Source organism: Phoenix dactylifera, unplaced genomic scaffold (genome assembly GCF_009389715.1).
Source record: "Phoenix dactylifera cultivar Barhee BC4 unplaced genomic scaffold, palm_55x_up_171113_PBpolish2nd_filt_p 000563F, whole genome shotgun sequence".
In the NCBI taxonomy this organism is placed as follows: domain Eukaryota; kingdom Viridiplantae; phylum Streptophyta; class Magnoliopsida; order Arecales; family Arecaceae; genus Phoenix; species Phoenix dactylifera.
The window spans coordinates 288,974-311,746 of record NW_024067968.1 but is presented as its reverse complement, the minus strand read 5'-3'; the positions used below and the strand labels follow the sequence as shown (position 1 = coordinate 311,746).

The window sequence follows — 22,773 nt, the reverse complement described above, 5'->3', positions numbered from 1 at the left end:
CATCTGCCCCATCTTCATAATTGTGATGGGTGTTGAAAGGAGATTATGATCAGCATCATCTAAAGTAAATGGGATAGTGGATAATTGCATCTGACAAGGAGTGACAAAGGAGGTCCATTTGTCATGAAAAATATTTTTGAAGAACATCATGGTCTTTGTCATCTCCATCAATAGTAGTCCTCGATTCATCATATGTACCGACAATCTTTTTTTTTTTTTTTTTGCGTACCTAATAATGGTGGATTGATGGAAGAATTGAGAGTTACTATCCCCCTCCTATAACAATCGAACTCTCGATTTCTGATGCCAAAACAATTCTTATTGAAAGGGGATATCGTTCTACTCCAAAATCAGTGCCCGAAGTTCATGAAGCTCCTCCAAATAGAGCCTTAATTTTGCTTCTTTTCACTGCAAATTAAAAATGGATCTCTTAATCTGTTCAAAGCGATGGAATAAATTGCCAACATGTTGCTAGTTCCAATCTTTGAAGGCTTTCTTGGTTGCACAAAGTTTACAACAGACCTGAAAAGAAGGAGAACATTCCAAGAATCTTCATAGCACATCTAAAAGTTCTTGAAGCGGAAGGAAACTTTGATCCATGTCATGTGCTCTGTACATGGAATTTGATTATGAACAATGCTATGTGCACCATTTTGCATGAGGTAGACCCAAATGCTCTAATTCTTCTTCTAAAGACTATGTATTTGATTTGGGTTTGGCTCATATAAATCCCATGGCTTTGCTTACTTTACTAAGCAGGTCTAATTTAGTTCCGACTAAATCTTAATCTATTGTAGTAACAACTTGATCCAAGCGAAATAAACCCTATCATTCTTCCACCCAACACCATCCAACGAACGAAGGTTTATCAAATTGGGAGAATAAATCCAAACCCAATCCATTTATAATTTTTTTTTCATATTGATTAATTCAAAATCGGCTAGATTATAAAAATTACTGATTTTGGACCGAGTGGAACCAATTGAAGGGTCCGAATTATTACTTTCCACTCCCACATGCCGCTTAAGTAGATGGATGTCCACTCCCTTCAACAACAAATCTTGTAGGTAATGTTTGTTTGTGTATAATTTTTGGAGAAGATATCCCTTGTCCTATTGGAGGGATAAACCTATTTCATGGAACAAAATAGTGGAGGAAATTAAGAACGTCTAATAATCTGCATTGGATATGAAGATATTTCAAAGTTCATAGCAAAGATAAAGTTCCCCTTTTATTTTTTAATATTTATAGATTAAAAAAAGGGACAAGGACAGGTTTATCTGGCGCCGCCTATACCCCCAATGGAAGCTCCTATTACTTCCTCTCTTTGTGGCGTCTGCCGAGGTCTTCCCATTGGGATATCCCCCGTTCATTCTCCGACCAAGTAGGCTCTCGCAATCCGATCTTGCAATAGTTTTGGATTCGTTTTTTAAACATACGGCTTTCTGATAGGTTCCAAAAGATCTAATTAAAATATGCCGCATGCCAAGAATTTCCTGCAGCCAAGATCGAAGAGCAATTCGCACTCGTCGACTCTCCCCCGTCAAAGCAGCCAGGGACCGAGACATGTCGGGCCACATCAGCCGAAGGACCGGGGAAGCCCGTCGTTCGTTCATTCGTTGATTTCCAATTCCCATCTACAGCCTTTCATACGAGCTTCGGAGAGAGAGAGAGAGGGAGAGGATGTGTATAGCTGCATGGGTTTGGCAGGCGCACCCTGTTTACCAGCTTCTTCTGCTATCCAACAGAGATGAATACCATGACAGGCATGCTTTATTTATTTAATTTCTTGTGGATTTATTTGTTCTTTTCTTAGTAATTGATATGTTGGTTTTGGTTTCTGTTTCCAAACTGCAAACCAGTTGAGTGGGGGGTCTGTGTTCTCTTAGGAATGGAACTTTTGGTTAATGCCTTTTTCCCCAATGCAATTGAATTTGTTATTTCTTTTTTTTTTCTTTAAAGTATCACTCATTGGGAAGAATTATTGGATTTTATAATTGTGCTGCTTAATTTCTGGGAGGCTGAACATTATTGAGTTTTATTTCTCCATCCAAACTCCAAACAAGCTAAAATCATTGGGTATCCGAATTCAAGTAAAAAAAAAACTATTAGGTTCATGTTGCTCCATTCATTGATCTGATTTTCTGTTTAGATTTATTATTTTATACGGGCTTTTCCCAATTCAATTGAATATTATTGGTCTTTGTTGCTCAAATTGTTGAGGAAATTGTATGTTAAGCTCTGTCATTGTCTGATGAAAATTCTTGGTTTTGAGGCTATTTTTTTTCTTCTTCCCCCATGGATGTGAATTTTACCTTGATTTGGGTGAACGGAATGGCAGGCCTGCAAAGCCATTAGGATGGTGGGAGGAGGGTAATAAGAAGATATTGGGAGGAAGAGATGAGCTGGCCGGAGGTACATGGCTGGGATGCACAGAGGATGGGAGGCTGGCTTTTCTGACTAATATAAGGGAGCCAGACCGGCTCCCCAGTGCAAGGACCAGAGGAGACTTGCCGCTTAGGTTCTTGAAGGTGTTTGTTGAATCTCATATGATTTCCATCTTCCCTTTCATTATGTTATGGACTTTTGCTTAAGCAATCTGATAGTTCATGTGATTTTAATTGATAAAATCGCAAATCTTCATTTCATTTATCAAGCGCCATTTAATTTCATTTTTTTTTGTCAATCAAGTGCCCTTTAATTTCATTTGTGTGCAATCAAATTGTCTTTGGCATGCACAACTTCAACCAAAAGAAAAAAAAAAGAAGAAGAAAAGAAAAGGTCTTTGGCCTGATTATACTGACAATCTATTATTTCCTATTTTTCTTACCCAAGGATTTTTGTTTAATTCAAAGGATATCATTGAGTTTATCACTGATTTGATTTGCCCTCATAGACTCACAGTGGAACTTATGATGAACCGAATATTACTCTCGTGGCTTCTCTATTTCTTGTCAGTGCGACGCCCTGCTCTTTATTTTCTAATTAAGTCTCTGTATGCTAAAGAAATCATTATATTTGATGTAATCATTGTTTTTTTTTTAATTTCATTTATCTCATTGATAGGCTGTTGATCTATAGTATGTCTCACTCGCTGCTCATGCAAGGAACAATTTTCTTTGCACATATCACCACCAGATAATAATTAAGATTGACCCACAAATACCCCTCTCTCTCTCTGTATATTCTGTATGTATGTTTGTTCGTACATACATACGTAGAATATTCTAAGATAATGCAGCCCATTAACATTTTTGAATAGTTAATATAATTTTTGTTTTCTTTCTTAAATTGTTCTAAGGAAGACATAGAAAGTATCATTTTCTACTTCCATTTTTGGTCCCTTTCAGACATGTTAGGCTTGCTTTTTGCATGTGGTGGCTGCATGCTCTTTATTTCCCCATGATGGAAGCGTCCAATTAGCCTTGAGATAAATTGTAATCATCAAGCCATGTCCAACTACCTTGGATCAGTTTTACTATCATCTTTTTCCAATCATTCTTATTGAATCTACCCCCAGTATCATTGCAAGCTTCTCCTGTGTCCTTCTAATTGCTTCTACTATGGAAGCTTAAGTCTTTTCCCATTCAAGATTGGTTTCATTGAAAGCATAGTTTTTCGCAAGATGGCTCATTGCTTGTATGTAATCCCACCTGTTTGTACCTATAATAACATGGTTGCTTTCTTTACATTTGATAATCCTCTATGGTTGGTTATACTGATTTAATTTACCTTATAATATATATTACTTTCTTACTGTGGTCAGGTCCTTTATGTGAGCATGGGTAAAATACTTCGCACATGTTTTTGCTTGTGGCTCTTCTGACAGTCTTATTTTCATTTGTCATTTTGTTTACTTAAAGGGAACACAGAGCCCTTTGGAATGTGCAGAGGAAATAATTAAGGAAGCAGACCAGTACAATGGATTTAATCTGATATTGACTGATCTTTGCTCGAAAGTCATGGTTTACATCTCCAACAGGCCAAAGGGAGAACCTATTTCTGTTCAAACAGTTCCTTGTGGTCTTCACGTGATTTCAAATGGAAAGTTGGATGCTCCTTGGCCCAAGGTAGGCAATAATGCATGCTGTTGACATTGTCATCATATTTGTCCTCATTTACCAAGGTATAAGGTGTGCTATTATCGGCTGATTTTCTTAATAAACAAGCTGGTTTTTCTGCTTTTTGTCTTCATTTTTTTTAAAGAAACAGTTTTATATTTTAATGCCGAAGATTGCAAATATTTTTTAACTGAGACATGCTATGGGATCCATGCAGAATTGTTTTTTTATGCAATTTACCATTTTATCTTTATGTGAGATGCATTAACTCATCATATAACAAGTATGGTGGTATTATCTTATGTATTCATGCCAGGGATCGCTTTTCCTTTATCATCTTTTATTTCTGGAGTAAAATTTTAGGCAAAAGATTTTCAAGCAGTACTGTATACTGTGGTTTTTAAATTCTTTTTATCTGCTATAGGAGTGAGCCTTCCGTTCATGTTTCATATTTTGGTATAATGTTGCAGTTAGAATGGTCTAAAAATCTCATGATACTCTGAGCAGGTGCCATGAATGCATGGTAGTAGTATTCAGTCATAAGGTTATGCCCTTTCAGATGTCTGTTTGTGTGCTTGTTCTAACTGTGCAACACGAGTTATTTTCCCTGTTATTTTAACTTGGTCTGTAGCTAAGATTCTTAATGCAGAGTAAGTCTGGTTGCAAAAAAGAGAGGAGGAAAAGAAAGAAAAAGCTCAATCAGTAATTTTCTTTTGCCAGCAATATTTACAGAAACATATAAATGGAAATTACGGTGCCACACTATTTTGACACTAACAAAACTATTTTATATGGACAAATACTCTTGAAGCATTCAGAAATAAAGTTCCAGAATTATTTTACTATTCTACTGTTTGATTAATTTCTTCCTTAAAAATGAGTACAACTGGCACAGCACTCATGATGGAAATTAATCTTTTTATGTAAGATCCATACTTTTACCTTATTTTGTTTCATGACATCCTGCACATGTCTGCATTCATCAAGTTTTCTAAGTTATGGTGATGTTGGTAAGAAATTAGCACCTTCTTACTATGTCAACGTTATTGTTGTGCAAGTATGTTAACTTGGCAATGGTAGTCTGATAGCTTTTTCTTTGGACCAACAATGGCACTAAAAACATATCAAGATGTAGTGGTGTCTGTGGAGGTAATAGAAGGGTCAAACCAAATAAAGGAGGAAAAAATCAAGTTCTTTGCCTGATATGGGTAGCCCACAAGCAGGCATTATAGAAAAGTTATGTTCTATAAAGTTCTCAGAGAAGTGAAAGAAGCTTTCATGAAGATATGCTTCTAGGAAGACTCATAATGACTAAAAAGGATATAGTATCTCACAACATATGTTCTTTAAAGATTACTGAAAAGCAAAGGCACATATTCTCACTGCTGCTTAAGATCAATGTGAAGATTCTGCATGTTGGAACTCATCTTAAGTCCTCCTTTTTCCGGCCCTGCTGTAGAGAAAAAAATCAAATTTCCTTGAAATTCATAATTTTCTTTTTCTTAAACATCAAGTCAGAGCCATTTGCATGCAAATGGTCCAACATCATAGGTATTATTGCTATATTCTTAATGGAAGTAAATGTAGAATTGCTAATATTCTACAAAATGTTGTCACATCTTCATCCAGGTATGTTAGTGAACCTGCTCCATGAGCCTCTAGTCTAGTTAATATTTACTTTCCATCCGAAATAAAATATTGGTCATGTTTAGTCAAAACCATGCCAAAATGCATTCAAACTGCACTCAGCCATACATAAAATTGCACCTAACCTGTGTTTTCAGGTATTAGCTGCACTTTTTCTGCCTCCTGTGGGGCAAATGATGCACCTTTTCTAGTGTGAGGAAGATCCCACAGCAGGTTCTGCCCATTGGTGCCTGTTTATGTGATTAGTACGAACACTTTTTCAAGACATTCCCACCTTGTAAAGTTTGATTGTTACTCTCCTGTTCATTGCTTTCATGGTCGAGATATGTATACCTAGCTCTTGTTATCCATCTACTGATTCAAAAGTCTAGAAATTGCTTATCTCGTCTAATTCTTTTCAGGAGATCTCTATTTCACTATATTGTTATACCTTGTTCATTGCTTTCATGCTCAAGATACGCTTGGTATTTGTGGTTCATCTCATTGAAAAGCTGTACAAATAGCAAGTTTCCTGTCTGGTGTTCAGAAGCGCTCTATTTCACAGATGTCTAGAGCTTTTTTTAATTTATTGATTGTGTAACCAACTATGTCAGTTTCAGTTGTTATCTAAATAAACACATTTGAGAGCTGCTTGTTGTTTATTATGCCCCAAACAAGCACTGAAAAAGGGTGGGACTTTTGTACAAAAATGGAGCATTATTTGCAAAAATGGAGCATTATTCAAGTTTACCTGGTTAAGCTACATTTGACGCAGCAGAAAAAGGAAGAAGGGGTGATTTGATCAATGAGGTTATGTTTCAAAGATCAACATGCAAATAGAAGAAAATTGGATTGAAAAATTCTTCACTTGGTGAAAGAAATTCTCATGAAAAGAATTTTATTAATGTCTCGAAAAGAATTCTTCACTTGGCATGGTCTAGTTGCTCATAGTACCTATTGGCTGCACCTTGTGCTACATCCACATTTTGCAACTTTTAAGGCTTCCAGTTTTCTGCTATTTATTGCTTTATAGATCTCAGCTTGTGTACTCACAATAATTTTCCATGTAAATTTGGAATTGGTGAGTTTTACCTATAGGAAAGTGGAGATAAGCATTCAAGCAGAAGAGTTCTTACAGGCAGGACTGACACCACTGCAGGGTATGGGAACAAACTGGTGGCAACCTTCATTCTTATGCTATAGCATGTCAGTCAGCTTTAACGGCACCAAATTACTCTCAAGCTTCTTAGAGCTTTCTACTTCATCTTTGCCATCTATGTATGAGCAAAGTTGATAAATAAAAATATACATTGGAAATACAGTCCATCAAACTTATACCAATCTATTAGGTGCATTTTTAATGCTTTTGTTGACCCCAAAAATATAATAGCCATAAAATTTCATTTCATACCATTTGATTATTTGGCAAACTATATTTTGAATATCTTGATGCGAAATTGTAAAGGATTGATATTTTGGAACAATTAGAAAGAATGGTTATAGGGCAATGTTACAATTTGATTTAGATAACTAAGCTCTAGATCTTACTCCTTCCTCAGGCCTAGCACACCCATTTCTCAGAATAGGTGCAGTTCCTTAAAAAAATGTTCCAGACTTCCAGACAATGATTGTAATTAGACAAGTCACTTGAGATTACAAGTAATATTGACAGCTTGTTATGCTACATCTTGACTGTTTGTTTTGGTATCTCACTGGTTTCTCTTTCCCATATTGTTTTGGTACTATGTGCTAAAAGGTGAATCTAAAGTGAATCCTGGATAACTGCATTAGCTTGTATGTTAGCTATGTCAGATACCTCGTCCATCCATTTTATTTGCAACTCAATCTCTTTGTAGGCCCAGCGCTTGGGTAAGAATTTCAATGAACTTCTAAGGGGACATGGCAAGAAGGACATCTTTTTGAAAGGAATGGTTGAAGAACTGATGGGAGACAATGTGAAAGCTAGTCGTGATGAGCTGCCGGACACTGGTTGCGACCCCGAGTGGGAATTTGAGTTAAGTTCTATCTTTATCGATGCTGACAGTAAATTGGTAAGCACTTCTCAAATCCCATAAACTGTATTCCATGATCATGTAATGCAAGCTCTAAGAACTCAACCTGGCCATTGCAGGGACGCTATGGAACTAGAAGCATGGCTGCTATATCAGTTAAAACAAATGGCGATTCAATCTTCTATGAGAAGCACCTAGAGAGCAGCTTGTGGAAGGAGAACATTGTGAAATTCCATGTCTAAAAGTCGCAAAACATCTAAAGGATAACATATATTTGTGAGGCAACCCTAGCACTGTCATTTTCCTCCAGTCTAATCAAATTTCCGGAGCACAAATGCTGCATCATTTTTTTCCTTGCAACTGTTCCCTTAATGTGAATAAAGTTGATGTGTTATCGAAAACTATAATAATCATAATTGGTTACACACTGTAGCATATACATGTCCTTCCTCTAATTTGATGGTCAATTTGAGACAACACTGCACAATAACCTCTAATGCCCACAGAAGTTACTGCATGTTGATCAGAGCAGAATTGAACCAACAAAGTTTGGCGAACCGAGGCTTAAAAGCTCCAAAGCAATATACTTGTGGCTTCTCTTCCATGTTTACCTGGTTATCCACCTGCAAAAAGGGACAAGCCCTTGAGAGGGCTTACCTTAAAAAGCTTTTGCAGGGTCATTGCCATGTAATCTTCCTGTTCAGGTAATGTCAATATGTCTAGTTCTTTTTTCCTCGAGTCATGCATTTATCCATGAGAATGAATTGGTAATTTTTTTCTTAATGAACATCAGCCTCTCTGCAGCAATCAAATCAATCCCTGTAGCTTCCTACAGGGATTCTTTTCATGTCCTTTAATATCTTCCCATCTTTGGCTTGCAAGAGCATCAGCTTAGTTTCGAGAAATTAAACCTAGGGCAAAATCAAGATCAGACTTGTCAACATGGCCAAATTTTATCACTTTCTACAAGAAGAATATCCCTTGATAAAACATAGGAAATCCAAAAGATGTTACAATAGCAATTCAAAACTCATATGCCCATGGAGTGAAAAACAAAGAGACAACTTCAAACATTGTAGCCAAGAGATGAATTAGGCCTCAAGAACAATTTCCGAGCATTAAACAACACAAAAGGATTACAGGAGCCAAATTTTCATATGAGATTGGACATCAAATATTTAATATTAATGGAACATCATTCATGTTTTAGAATGCAAGGGATATACTCCAAAAACCAAGCTAATATTAACAGCCTCTAGGCCATATATGGTGCTAGCTGAAGTGTACGTACAATGGAAGATCGATGAAGTGACATAGAATCATGATGCACATTGCTCGAAGCAGCATCCACGTAAAATGGCTTTGGAGCTAATCCTCTCTCTATGGTCTTTGGATCATTAGTTCTAAGGAATATTAACATGAAATGAGCAAGGATATCAGAACATTGGGTCATAAGGACATAAACTGAACAGGGCTGTAAGGTACTAAAAGGGCTATAGGTTGGTATGAGCCACAGATGTAGACATTAGGTTTAAAAAGGTGGAGCCACGAGCAAAAGCAAAAGAAAAAAAAGAAAAAAGAAGGATGGTTATGATTGATCCCACGTAGGTTTCTATATAAAAAACTAATAAGTAAACAAAGTTGAAGTGGCTTCATTTTATAATATAAGACCTCACCTAAAATGACTAGTCGAAAGATATTAATGGGTTCCTTAATCTTATATAGACATCCAAGATCTACTTGGTGAATAACCGATGTGAGGCCAAATATATGCTCGCACAAGTCTTGACATACTTATTTCATTCAAAGCTTGACGTTCTTGTCGGACAGTGTCTCCTAGTTCCATAGGCTATGGGCCGAATTTACTCTGATACCATTTGTAACAACTTAAAAGCTCACCTAAAATGACTAGCTATAAGATATTATTTGGATTTTTTGATTCTATAAAAATTTATCTAGCAAATAATCGTTATGAAACTAAACATATGCCCGTATGAATTCTGACATATTTATTCTAGACTCCAACACTACAACCCAGAGAGAGAGAGAGAGAGAGAGAGAGAGAGAGAGAGAGAGAGAGAGAGAGAGCTCCTGTAGACAGGCAGAGAAATAGCATAGACATGGGTCACAATTAATGATTTTTTTTATTTTTATCGCTTAAAAATTTCGGGATGGACATCCTGTCCCATTAATTTTCTTTTTTCCTTCTCCCAAACGGGGTCCATCAACAACTAGGATTTGTGTAGATCGGACGATTTTGAATGCGATCGAATTTGCCCTTACAAGTTATATTCCATCGTGTGTTATCCGGTCAAATGAAGCCTATCTCCCTCTGGATATAGATATAAATAAGATATTTGTGTGCAGGCCTGTGCTAAAATCCCAACCAAACCTGGCCAATGTCATCGGATTGATATGGTTGTCCAGTTGGGCCGGAAGTCGCAATGTTTCATTTCAATTCACAGCCGCGGTAGTGTGAATGTGCGATAGGGCGCAGAATTGCAGCCGACTCCGCTCAAATCCTCCCCACGCCATGGCCACCGCTCCGAGCAAATGCTTTATCGTCACCGGCCCTCCCGTAAACACTTCAAATTATTCACACTACTCTCCCTACTCTCACAACCCGTCCTATCGATGATTCAGAGAGCGAGAAGTTTTGATGGATGGTTGTTGTTGTTTTTGCTGCTGCTGACAGGGGATTGGAAAGACGACGCTGGTGATGAGAGTTTTGGAGAGTCTCAAGACTTCTCACCCTCACCTCAATATCCGGGGCTTCTACACTCGTATGCCTGTCGCTTGTGTTTTGCTCTACTTTCGCCTTTCTTTTCTCTTCTCATCCACATGCCCTTTGCTATAATTTTGTAGGGGAAGTCAGGGAGGCCTCTGAGAGGGTTGGGTTCGAGGTCGTCACGCTGGATGGTAGACGCGGTACCCTCGCCTCGTCCACTGTCTTAAGGTTCGGTTTGATACCTGTTGTCTATCTGTTTGTCGGTAAGTAGTGTGTGTCCCTTGGGTTGGAATTAAGATTCCCATTATTGCATATTTGTTGCTAGCAATCTCTAGTGGCAAGAAAGGGGAGGAGCTAGGGTTGAGGTGGGAAAAGAGGCAAGAGCCAATAATGGTTGAGGAATGTAAGAAGCAGGATAAGGGTTAGAAAGGGTTGGATAATAACTGGTTAGAATTGGTTTCACTGCTACATTTATTTTTAAGGGTTTACACGTGATCATGTGGCTGCTTGAGGTGGCCAGTGCACTCGCTTGAGTGCGTATAGCATTCCTCATGCTTTTTGAAGGGGTAAATCATAGATTATAAGCATTAGGCTATGGGAAATAAGTTACCATAGAAAAGGATATTTTGTTGTATTTCATGTCTAAACAAGATTGAAAGAAAAGGTACAAAGAGGAAATAGTGCAATAAGATGGATAGTTTAATGTAGGAAATTGCATAAGGAGGAAGGAAAAATTTAGTGGAGTTACAATAGTCACATAACTGAAATAATTGAGGATGCATGCGGATATTTGGTAGTTGGACGATAGAAGTAGAGTAGATGGAATTGTGTTTAGATGCCATATCCAAGTAGCTATTAAAATCTCATCTTGATTTAGAATTGTGACACAAATCCACTTTGTTTATTTGAAATTGTCAATTTTGTAATTTTCATTAAAAGTAGTTATTATAATGCAAAAAAATAGAGGAATAATTGTGATAGGAAACACCTAAAGCTGATTATGTTGTTACTAGTGCACCTAGACTTATATGTTTAATTTTTCCTTAAAAAAAGGTTTACTTGTCTAGTCTGTGGATGAGACTTAGCTGAAAGAAACGAGAGTAGATGCGAGGAAGCGGTATTCTAATAACTCTTAAAAGTACGGAAGCAAGTGCATGTTCGAGTTTCTAAAAATCTCGGAAGCAGACACATTATAAAAGATTTTTTGCTACAAAGGGATGAGTTTATCATCTTGGATGCTGCAAAAATCTTCATTTAGTTCTTTAAATAAGAAGCAGTTTGAGGCTAAATGTTAATCTGGCTATTAACTTGGTGATTAGAGGGAAGCATGTGACATTAGGTGCGCAAAGACTTCTGATAGAACTTTGAATTATGCAGCCAAGTCTTTCTTCATAACTTTATTGGTACTTAGACCATGCCTCTCTTGGTTTACATTTGGATCCGCTGTTAGAGAAATTTGAGTGCAACCATCTTTATGGAAGAGAATGTTTATGAGAGGAGGATGTGCCTTGTTTATAGTAAATATAATAGTTCATTAAGAATTTTTGGTTAGGTTAGAAGAGATTGTTTGAAGGTGAGGATTCTATGAAAAAAATTCTCATCAATGACATGACTCTATATATTGCTTTCCAAAAATTTCGAGAGTTGAAAAATATGTGTTGTTGATGCATATGAAATTACTGAACATAATTGGGCTTGGATCATTGCATTAAGGAAGAATTGTGGATGAGCATATTGAAAGGTATGCTAACTTTCCATTCTTTTCTTAATGGTTCTTGCATAGCATATGGCTAAGAGGACAGAAATATTTGGTTGGTTGGTCCCACCAACAGATGGCCTTCTTAAGCTTCTGTGTAAGGTGCACTTATGGGAGCTTTTCTATAAGGTCTTCCCCTAGAGATCTTTTAAGGGACACATAATGTAAAAGCACTCCTTGGGTTATTAGCTTATAGTTAACAATTTTGATGACCTTTGCAAATTAAATATCACCTTGCTAAGCGCCAAGCTGCCAACATCAACTTCTGTACTACCTTCGACTTGCCAAAATGACTTGAAATACTAGTGATTCTTTAGTGAATATTTACTACGTAGATATTGATATTCTTTAAGTTTGATTAGGTTTAGATTTAGCTACTTTAATTTTTTGGGATTTTTTTAGTTAATTTTAATTGTATTTGATTCTTTGTGTGTATATATATATATTTGCAATCTCAATCTTAATTTTGGAAGTTATTTTTATAGTGGATTTTTTAGTTCGATATTGTGTAGAATTGTTGTCTAAAAGTCTTATTTTAGTTCTTAGTTTGGTTAGAAAAGGTTTTAAGTCATTAAGATTATGTGTATGATTTCAATAGCTTCCTTTGTTGGGTTTCATGGGCATTCGAATTTAGCTATTTCTAACAAGTGTAAAAGCATCTGCGATGCTTCTTGCCTTATTTCTTTCTTGGGGGGAAGATGTAACAATTCAGGACCTTACCCAAAAAGGGCTAGCTAGAAGTTATTAGTCAGCTTCTTAGCCCTACTCAAGTATCCAAGGCCTCCCAAATTCACCGCTAATGTGGGTCTAAACGCATGCCCACGTGGTCCTCACAAAGTGGTCGTAAGTAGGAGATAGTGATAGAAAATTTTGCTCCACGTACTTTGGAGTTTGGATAGGTTTGAAGGATAACATCCAACAATGCACAGGCTTCAGCTTTAGAGGGCTTTGCTTGCTAGAACACATCACTCATATTATTATCAAAGATGACTTTAATGCCCTCCCTAGTTGGGCTTATGGCAGGCTATGCACCATATCCATTTCACATGAAATTGGAAGTCTTGCATTTTTTAAGAGGATATTGTTACTTGTAGCAAAATCCGCCAGTGTTAAAATAATGGTAGATTGTCTTGCTAGAAAAGGGGTGTGGAGGTGCAAATTGCATGTAGATCTTACCCTACTTTTTTCCATCGTGTGGCAATAAATATTGAACATGTGAAGGTTGTGATGGTGTTCCCGAAGTTTCAGGATCTCAGCATCCTTCATCTGGTCTCTGTCTTCAGATGATTTCTTTGCACATACTGGAAGAACACCCTAGAGGTACTTGTTATCATAGAACTCCCTCTAGTTCATCTCAGTAGTGAAAGTATGGTAGTAGTCTTCTTTGCTTCACTTATGTTTCATTCTGATGCTAATCCACTTCTTTGGATATTTGGAGTATGAAGGTAGAATGGTGCCAAGCTACCCATACCTACTGGGACAGTGATAGTGCAGTGTATTAGGTGGCTAAGTTTTTCGCTGAACACATTTACAATTACCAATGGACCTTTCCTTCCCTGATACCATGAGATCTTTGAGATTTTCTGTTAGCTGATGTAATGGTTGTCTCTATACATGAGTTTTGTGAGACTACTGGTTGACCTAAAAAAAAACATCGAGACTGTTTTTTGACATCCTGCTACAGTGCTACCTTGTCTGTATGATATCCCACTTATGGTTGGAAATTCTCTCTCAAGTTTCACTTCAGCTGAGAACTGGATGAAAAAGAGTGTGATGGAATTAAAGAGGCCACTGACCCCAAAAAACCAAGATTTTTTGAATACTGCAGGTCCCTTTTTGAATAATGCATCGTCTAGAATATGGTTATTGGTGGAAGTCTAACTTCAGCTCAAATATTACAGACTAACTCCTTTCAAGAAATCATTGAGCTGCTTCCCCTGGCATCCAAAAAATCCATAGGGCATAATAGCTCATAATCCAAAAGCTGCCTTAAGAACCTTGCTATCTTATTATACACTTAATTTGGTCTCTCTCTCTCTCTCTCTCTCTCTCTCTCTCTCTCTCTCTCTTTCATCACTCTCAGCTCCAATATTCATTTTGTTATAACATAATTCGCTGTTGCAGAATTACCTGGTTCCTTGTTTTCTTAAGAATCTTTTTTCATGTTTTGGTTTAGGCATCGCTGCTGCTTAGTGCTTATGATGGCACCATCAACTCTTCATTTTCTGCACATCTGTTACAGCCTCGTTTGGTTCGCGGGAAATATTTTTCTTCCTAGGAATATGATTCCTAGGAAGAGGATGCCTAGAAAAGTATTTTTGGCATGTTTGGTTGACCATGGGAAAGTGACAAATTTTCAAAGTGCTTACGTTTGGTTGACCATCCACTTTCCTGAAAAGTTATGTATAATTCCTATTATACCCTTAATAAAAATTAGGTCTTTAATGCCTCTTTAATGCTTCTTTAATGCTGAAGGGTTTTTTTTGGAAAAAAATAAAAATGGAGTGATTTCCGCCTCATGGGAAAGTAACTTTCCCATAAAATGTGGGAATCATATTTCCATGGGAATACAACTTTTCCGTCTCTCTCCTTTGAAAACTCCAACCAAACAAGAGGCATCTCTTACTTTCCCGTTGACCACACTCTCCCCCCTTCTTTTCCCGCGAACCAAACGAGCCCTACATGTTTATAAACACATTAATGGCAATATTGCAATCTTTCTTATATATGCTTCCTTTTTTTTTTTTGGCCCCCGGGAGGAGGTGGAGGAGAGGGGGAAGGGGGGGGGGGGATGGGGGCGGTATTAAACCTTAATCCTCATCCTCTTGTTAGTAATTTAATGGATATGCTATGAACTTTAAATGGTTAACATGCCCAGCTTTTCTAGCAGTTGAGTCTCCTAGTTATTATCTTGCTAGAGCCCCCTAGTAGTGTCAGTTTTCATTTCTTCTTATATCAGGAAGTTCTCGTAGAGATTTTTAATCCTATAGATTGCTCACTCCAAGTTTTCATTCAAATTTGATCGGTTTTCTCATAAATCTAGCTCATATCCTTTTTTTTTTTGGCAATTGCAGTGCTGAATCTTTCAGATGGCCTAGTGTTGGAAAATACAAAGTAGATGTGGCGTCATTTGAATCTCTGGCATTGCCTGAGTTGCAGGTAAGCTGGATCATAAGATTTACATGGCACCATATTGTATTGGAACTTTTATGATATACTCATGCACGTGACTGCAAATTTCATGTTGTAATATCAGGTCAAAGAGGGCACAGATCTTTTCATTATTGATGAAGTGGGTAAAATGGAGTTGTTCAGTTCTTCATTTTTCCCTGCTGTTCTGAAAATTCTCGAATCCAATATTCCAATTCTGGCATCCATTCCTATTCCAAAGTTTGGTCGTGACATTCCTGGAGGTACTCGTCTGTATTCATATGTCAGCAGCTTCAATAATTAATCTGCAGTTGCTGAATCTTATATTGTCTGTTTATTGTTGGATTTTTCTTTTGTCTTGCACTTCTTTAGCTCTGTCATAAAATATCTCCATCTTGTTCAGTAGTTTTCTGTTACATTTTTAGCTCCATAACCAATCACAAGGCTATTGTATATACAGTTCTGTTCAGTTTTTTATGAAGTTGAAGCTTCAACATTTCATAATTCCAGCTTCTACTCATATCATGGTTGGTTCATTTGAATGGTGTTGTTGGAGCTGCTTTCTGAATTTTAACTTACCAAAAGTAAAGAAGCCCCTTTATAATTTTAGAAGCACCTTCTTTCTATTTCTTAGGTTGCTAAATAGTTTAGGTTTATTTGAGATTGATGATGGATATTCGCTTTTAACTAGACTTGGTAGTTGGTACATATGATGTACATGACTAATTTGATAGGAAGGAATACCTGATGAATGGTTGTTAAGAAGGTGTATAGAAACTTTCTTTGTTTCACATCTTTTATTCGTGAGGACAAGACTTCTAAAAAGAGAGAGGAAACATGAATAAGACTTAGAACGCTGCCTCCAAGAGCCATGCAAGATAATAATATAAGGGAAAAAGGGCAGCCTAGTGCACAAGGCTCCCACCATTTGCAGGGTCCGGGGAGGGTCAAATGTTCATAGTCTTACTCCCTGCATGCAGAGAGGCTATTTTCATGTTTCAAACCCATGACAAGGTAATAATTAAGATAATAATAGAAGAAATTGTATGGATATTAATGGTGTAGAAGAGACTATCCCTATTGCTTTCTCTTTTGCTTTCATCGATATGCTTAGAAGAGAAAGGAAGCTGGTGCAACCACATACAAAAATTTCTCATTTTCTTCCAGGATTAAGACTTAAAAATAGTAAATTACATAAAGGATCATTTAAAACATCCATTTTAGAATTGGGAGCTACTTAAAGTTTATTTCACTTTTCCTTCACCTTGTAGGAGAAGAGGTCAGTTTTGCCCTTATCTAATGTCTTCAATACTATTCTAATACAACCTTGGAGTGGGGGTAGAAGTCAATTTTTCCCCATGCCGGAGAACTTATTTTTCTTTAATAATGTTTAGTTTATTAGCTCTAGTAAGCAGTTATTTTTTTGACAATAAAAACTTGAGGAGGCTCTAGTAAAGAAATATTTTAATTTGACTTGAAAGTGACAAGAAAAAGAGGGAAAACCTAAGAAAACATCGATGGACGTTGTGAGGAAAGACATGAGAATCTTGGAATAACTTCTGAGGTGGTCCTAAATAGGAATACTTGGCTAATGAGGATCGACAAAGATGATCCCAAATAGTTGAGAGAAGGCTGGATGGTTTGGCTTAGTTTAACTCTATCTTCCTCTATGTCCTTTATCCTTTCATTCCATCTTGTTCTCTTCTTTTCTCTTTCAACAAGAGAGCTTTGTGGAGTAAACAAAGAGGGTGAAGTGGCCTTGTAAGAACGATGGTGGAAAGGCCGAAGGAGGGGTATTGGTGGCAGCAGCTTGCCACTCCAATTACATGGGTTGCACATCATGGCGAGGAAGTTGTAGATCATGAGTTGGTGAGGACCTATGGCTAGCACTCACTATAAGGCTCAAAATAGGAAACAAAAACTGCTTCTAAGTTGTATCATTTTGCTTCCTCTTATAGATTAAATTCTTGTTTAATTATTACTGTCATTTCCGACCTGAAATCACGAGTTAGAGGATGGCAACTGCCGCATACTCATAGGGAATACCTGCCAAATAGTTCCAACAATTATACTAAGAATATAAAGACTAGTTTTAGACTACATTGAGGATTCTGCTCTGGCATCTAATCACATTCTCATAATGGTATCCTTTCTGCTAATAGTTCTCTAAATTTGTAAAAAAAGAAAGAGACCGAATAATGAGCTCAACAGCACACTAAGTAATGAATAACTCAACTAAAAACCTAAGTCTTAAAATGGATAAAAGAAAACCTGTTGCTCTCCAGTCTCCACTATTCCTCTTCCATCACAACCCCTTCACCTCACCTCACCAGTCTCACTTTTAGTTGCTAGATGATATGATAAAGAAGGTGGAGAGGGCAGAGGACAGGACTTTGGCATGGAGAAAGTAGGCAAAGGTGTTATTAGGTCAAACGTATTAAGAAAAAGTGTTGCTGAACAAGTAAGAGAACGAGGGAAAATGAGAAGAGCAAAAGAATCTGGCAATGATCTGCTTGCTGCATGGCCCTTGCCAAGGCTAGTAATGAAGGTTGATGGAGGTTTGTGGTCAATAGCATTTCTTTCCCTTTCCATATTTCTTCTCCCTTACTCACCCGTTCGTACTTCATTGTGAATGTTAGTGGTTAACAGTTGCAGATGATGTGAGGGAATGAAAGCTTCTCCAAGATGGCAAAAATGCGATACCATCATGGACAATGGTGCTTGTTAAGGTGGGGCATTTTTAAGGGCTGAGAAGGAACTATAGGAAAGGTTAATGTTGAAGATCCAACATTCAAAAATTAAATTTTCAGCAAAGGGCGAAAATAATTTTCCCCCTCATTGTGAATTTGTATTGAAAAAATGGTACTAAAAATATTACATGGGGTAGGGTGAAAATTGACTTTTCCTCTAGCCAAAAATTAGACTTTGAAAAGTGACTGATTCTTAAATTGGACATTGTAAGTGACTTTTTTTTAAAAACTTACCCAAAAGAAATCTGTCAAGAGTTCAACAGAAAATTATAAAAGAACTAGTTTAATTTTCAAAATAAAAGAAGCAAAGCTCATATTATGAAATAAACTGAAGGTGAATAGAAAGCTATTGCTTGAATGTTCAATTACAAACCTGTTCCCATTATTAATATTTATCAAAGACAGAATGGTTTGTCTTTCATTTTTTTTGCTTCTCTAGGCAATCTTTCCACCTAATTACCCACTCAAGATAGAAGACATATCCATGTGCTCGATGTAATGAAAATTCATGTTATTTTTGTAGAAATTATTTGAATATATGAATTTGCTGTCATTATCGATCGACAAATGCACAATCTATATCTTTCTATATAATTTGAAAATAAGAATGTGGAGTTCCCATCTACGACCATTTATACCATAGATTGATGCCATGTGGATTTTATGTATGTGTAGTTGTTTCCCTTTCTATTTCTTCTATAAGTTTGTCTTTTGTTTCTTTTGTTTTAACTCGCTTTTCTTGGGATATTACATATCAATGTGGCTATAATTGCATTTAGAAGTTTTCGTACCTACAAACAATCGACATTTTATTTCTTCAAAATTTTTATTTGGATATCATTACATGAATGTTAACTACCATTTGAATTTTGATTGCTTAAATTTAGTTTAACATATCTTGCATTTAACCAATAGCATTAAGTAAAACATGATGTCAAAATTTGTGGGAGAGCGAATTCTAGCAATGACCTATTTTGGTAGCTTTCCTTGGACACGACAGTCTTAGGGATATTTGTTCTGCCCCACAGGGACACGACATGATGCGGTAGACACGCTGGATATACTGTGGACACACGTCACACACCTTCATGCTCATAAAGTCCTATGGGTTTCTGAGATCAAAAGGAGATCAAAGAGAGGGGTTCCATCTCTCTTCCTTTTAGCCCTCGATGAAGCCATGGAATAAAGAAAATGAAAAAAAAAACACATAAGAAGGAAAAATGGCTTAGGTACGTTTCTTGAGAGAGTTTATTTGCACTTTCGAGCAGCAAGGACTTCTCCTCTTGCTGATTTGTTGCAGTATTTTCTCTCAGATAGATCCTAAGTGGAACAAGTAGAAGAGGTCAGAACTCTAAGGCAGCATGTTTCAAAGGTCTAAGCGAAATATGCTGGCTGATTTTTTGCTTGATTTTCCTCTTGGATATAGCCGAAGGGGAATTGAGAAGAAGGTCTGAAGAGGTCGGAACCCTGAGGCACTGTGTAATGTGTTACGTAGAGTTTTTAAGAGATGCCAAAGCAAAATATATGAGGGTTTTTTAGTGACTGAACTAATAGAGCACCTTATGGGACTAGGTGATAGCCCAAACTAAGTTATGGGCCACATCCAAGCACGTGGTCTTTTTATCACTAAAGATAAACTAGTCCAATTTTCAAAAACAGATACCAGTCCAAATATTTAAAATTATATATATATATATATATATATATATATATATATATATATATATATATATATATATATAGAGAGAGAGAGAGAGAGAGAGAGAGAGAGAGAGAGAGAGAGAGAGAGAGAGAGCTATATCCATGCATCCAAGTTTTCAAACATTGCCATGTTGGATGCTCCAGGACACTTGGACAGTTGACACCTGTGTCCCATGTGCAGGTAACATTGCCTATTTATTAGCACAGTTCTCAGTACTGGGCCGTAACAGGCATATTGACTCATACTAGCAAGGAGCCATTAATTGGCACAGACCTATACTGAGTGTCAGTACCAAGAACTGGCACTATATTTATTGGGTACTAGTACTGTAAACCTTGTTCTATAGATTTGCTTGATTGTTCTATCTTCCTACTTCACCTAGAATCTTGCCCTATAGCCTACTTCAGATTTTGGGAAAGGCTACTTTAATTAAAGTAACAGGCATGATTGTTTTTCTTTTAGCTCCTTATATGATGTAATACCCTGTTAGTAAATGTTATCAAAATTTAATATAGTTGCCTTAGCTCTAGGTTGCACCAGGATTATGTATATTAAAGGGTTGACTCAGGTCATCACTGCTAAGCTGCCGCATGAACTATAACCGTGTTCAAGGGTGGTTGTGAGCTTCTTGGGACAATGACCATGGCCACTTGAGCTCTGTAATAAATCAAAGTTTCTTATGTGTTTCTCGCTATTTATTACATATTGTGTGCTCTTATTTTCTTCTTTCGATCCTGATGAGCCAGTTTCTGAGGTATGCTCCGCATTATATTCTTGTGTTTGAAAGTTGATGCTGGTCATGCCTGATATGTAACTCTTGCTTATTGGTCCATGCGGTTTTCTATGTATTGTTTTTCTTATTCATGTGACGCGAATGATGTCTTCACAATTTGCAGTTGCAAGGTTGAGGAATCATCCCGGAGCTGCTGTGTTCACACTAAACACGGGGAACAGAGATGCAATCAAAGAAAATATCTATAACTTCTTGGTCACCTTGTTGTCAAAGCATTGATACCATTAATTGCCCGATGCCTGAAATCAAACTGCTGTATATTTTGGAATATCATGTTTGCTATCGATTTCTCCCCTTGTTAATTTTGGATGGTTGTTCCATAAATTAATAAAATCCCTATCTTTTTGCTGATAAAGGAAAGGTTCTATCAAGTCAATAACTCAGTGATCATTGACTTGCATAACTGATGCTATTTGTTGATTGCAGGCATCCAGTCACTTTTGTGTGATCGTTCCTGATAATTATTTGCAATGCTAAACGTCTGAGTGAAGGTGCTGATTGATCATATGGAGTGAATTATTATTGCCAAACTCGTGTACTCTGATTGCATTATTGATTGAATCTGCAGCATGATTCCCCAAGTTAACAGGCGTTAAAGGCATGCCTTGTCTTATGTGATAGAGATCCAACTGATATGGTAATTTGTTAGTTTCTTTTTCAATATATAAATAGAACCTGGTATTTATGCACGCGCTCCTCTAATTTTTATAAAAGAAAGGCCTCTAACTTTATGCCTGAAATTGCTGGCTGTCATATCACTTGATTGTGAGCTTCATCAGAAGCTATCTTTGTTGTGAAACAGTTATGGAAAAAAAGTTCTCGATTTTTAGCCGGAGGGACCATCACATCAAGTTATCTGGAGTCATGAGAGATCCTTCTAATTCTGTTTCATCTAAATCTGGGAGAGGTTGTTCAAGAGGATAAATATATGAAGGAATACTAGGATTTGGGTTGAATTGTGTGAAGGGTATATACATACCCCTGTGAGATAAATTATTACTAAGATATTAAATCAAGTTGCTGGCATATCCTAAATTTCAATAATGTCAATTGTTTATATTTTTATTTTGTAAATTATAAAATTTATTTATTTTTACTTTGTGCTAGGATTCGCCGTATCGGGCCAAACCGGACAGTATGCCTCATACAGCACTGTACCAGTTACTGTTACAGGAGGCATGAAGCTGAAAATTAGATCATAACCTTGCTTATCTAAAAGAAACATAATTTAACTTGAATTGGAGCGAAATTGATTCTGAATTTGTAAATAAGTTAGAACTGAAACAGTGGCTTGATTTTGATGAATCTCTTTATGTGGCCTTACATGCTTTAATTGTATGATACTTGTACTTAATGCTTTGATACATATTATAATGCATTAATGCTTGCTGAAACTCATCAACATTAGCTTCATATCCTTAAAATGAATATGATCTGATGCTTTAAAATATGTGTTCTCTATATCATGGTACTTCAAATCTTAATGATTTAAGATGAGCTACAATGTATAAAAAATACACATCTCAAATTATTAATCTAATAGTTTCATTAAAAACTTTTTACAAGTTCTGAAACTTTAAGAAAACGATTAATTGAGAGGGGGAAAGAAAACTTAAGGGGAAGAGATCATATGGAACTTAATATCATAAATGAAAGACTTCTACAAAAAGGGGGAGAAGAATGCTAAATATAAAAAGAAATTAAAAATGACCCTAATTCTCTCCAATAAGCCTCATCTAAAATTTATTCTGATACTCTTTGAAGCTTGCTGTTTGGTTGATACATCATGTGCTTCAATTATGAACAAAATTGCAACTCTAATATTTGATGTTTTTAGCACCACCAAAATTGATCTTAAATAGCTCTAATTTAATGGAAAAAGAGAAGAGGGGGGGGGAGAGAAAGTTAACTATTGCTAAGTCTGAATTTTTTTGTATAGTTTCCCACGCTTCATACCTCTTCTCCTCTTCTTAAGGTAAAGGGCTAGGCATGGTGGGGTAGGAGCATCCAGTCGGCAAGATTTTGGGCCTGACCAAAAAGTCTAGATGGGCTTGCATTGGAATTTGAAACACCACAACTGGACACATTTTTGACAACGATTTAACTCTTGAACCCCAAGTGGTCTGATACATCAAAATTGAATGATCAAAAGCTCTAAGTTTGATTTTTCATCTTTAATCTCTTCAATTATCTTG

The 22,773-nt window shown here is 36.7% G+C and overlaps 2 protein-coding genes across 5 annotated transcripts; both read left to right on the top strand.

Annotated features, from left to right (window-relative positions):
* The first annotated feature begins 1,280 nt into the window (after positions 1–1,280).
* Positions 1,281–8,176, top strand: LOC120106547 (transport and Golgi organization protein 2 homolog). The gene is made up of 6 exons (XM_039119513.1): positions 1,281–1,384; positions 1,491–1,766; positions 2,342–2,531; positions 3,864–4,070; positions 7,544–7,738; positions 7,819–8,176. The coding sequence occupies exons 2-6, from the start codon at positions 1,684–1,686 to the stop codon at positions 7,939–7,941; spliced, it is 798 nt and encodes a 265-aa protein (XP_038975441.1). The 5' UTR covers positions 1,281–1,384; positions 1,491–1,683; the 3' UTR covers positions 7,942–8,176.
* A 1,750-nt stretch (positions 8,177–9,926) lies between these two features.
* Positions 9,927–21,991, top strand: LOC120103760 (cancer-related nucleoside-triphosphatase homolog). 4 transcript variants are annotated; one of them, XM_039119506.1, is made up of 9 exons: positions 9,932–10,277; positions 10,395–10,482; positions 10,565–10,655; positions 15,258–15,342; positions 15,440–15,596; positions 20,682–20,852; positions 21,005–21,069; positions 21,147–21,215; positions 21,686–21,991. In XM_039119506.1, the coding sequence occupies exons 1-6, from the start codon at positions 10,179–10,181 to the stop codon at positions 20,795–20,797; spliced, it is 636 nt and encodes a 211-aa protein (XP_038975434.1). In that variant the 5' UTR covers positions 9,932–10,178; the 3' UTR covers positions 20,798–20,852; positions 21,005–21,069; positions 21,147–21,215; positions 21,686–21,991. The 4 variants fall into 4 exon arrangements, with proteins under 4 accessions (XP_026665741.2, XP_017701615.2, XP_038975434.1 ...); XM_026809940.2 differs by lacking the exon at positions 20,682–20,852 and having other exon boundaries at positions 9,927–10,277; XM_017846126.3 differs by lacking the exon at positions 20,682–20,852 and having other exon boundaries at positions 9,927–10,277; positions 21,005–21,215.
* Positions 21,992–22,773: the final 782 nt, after the last annotated feature.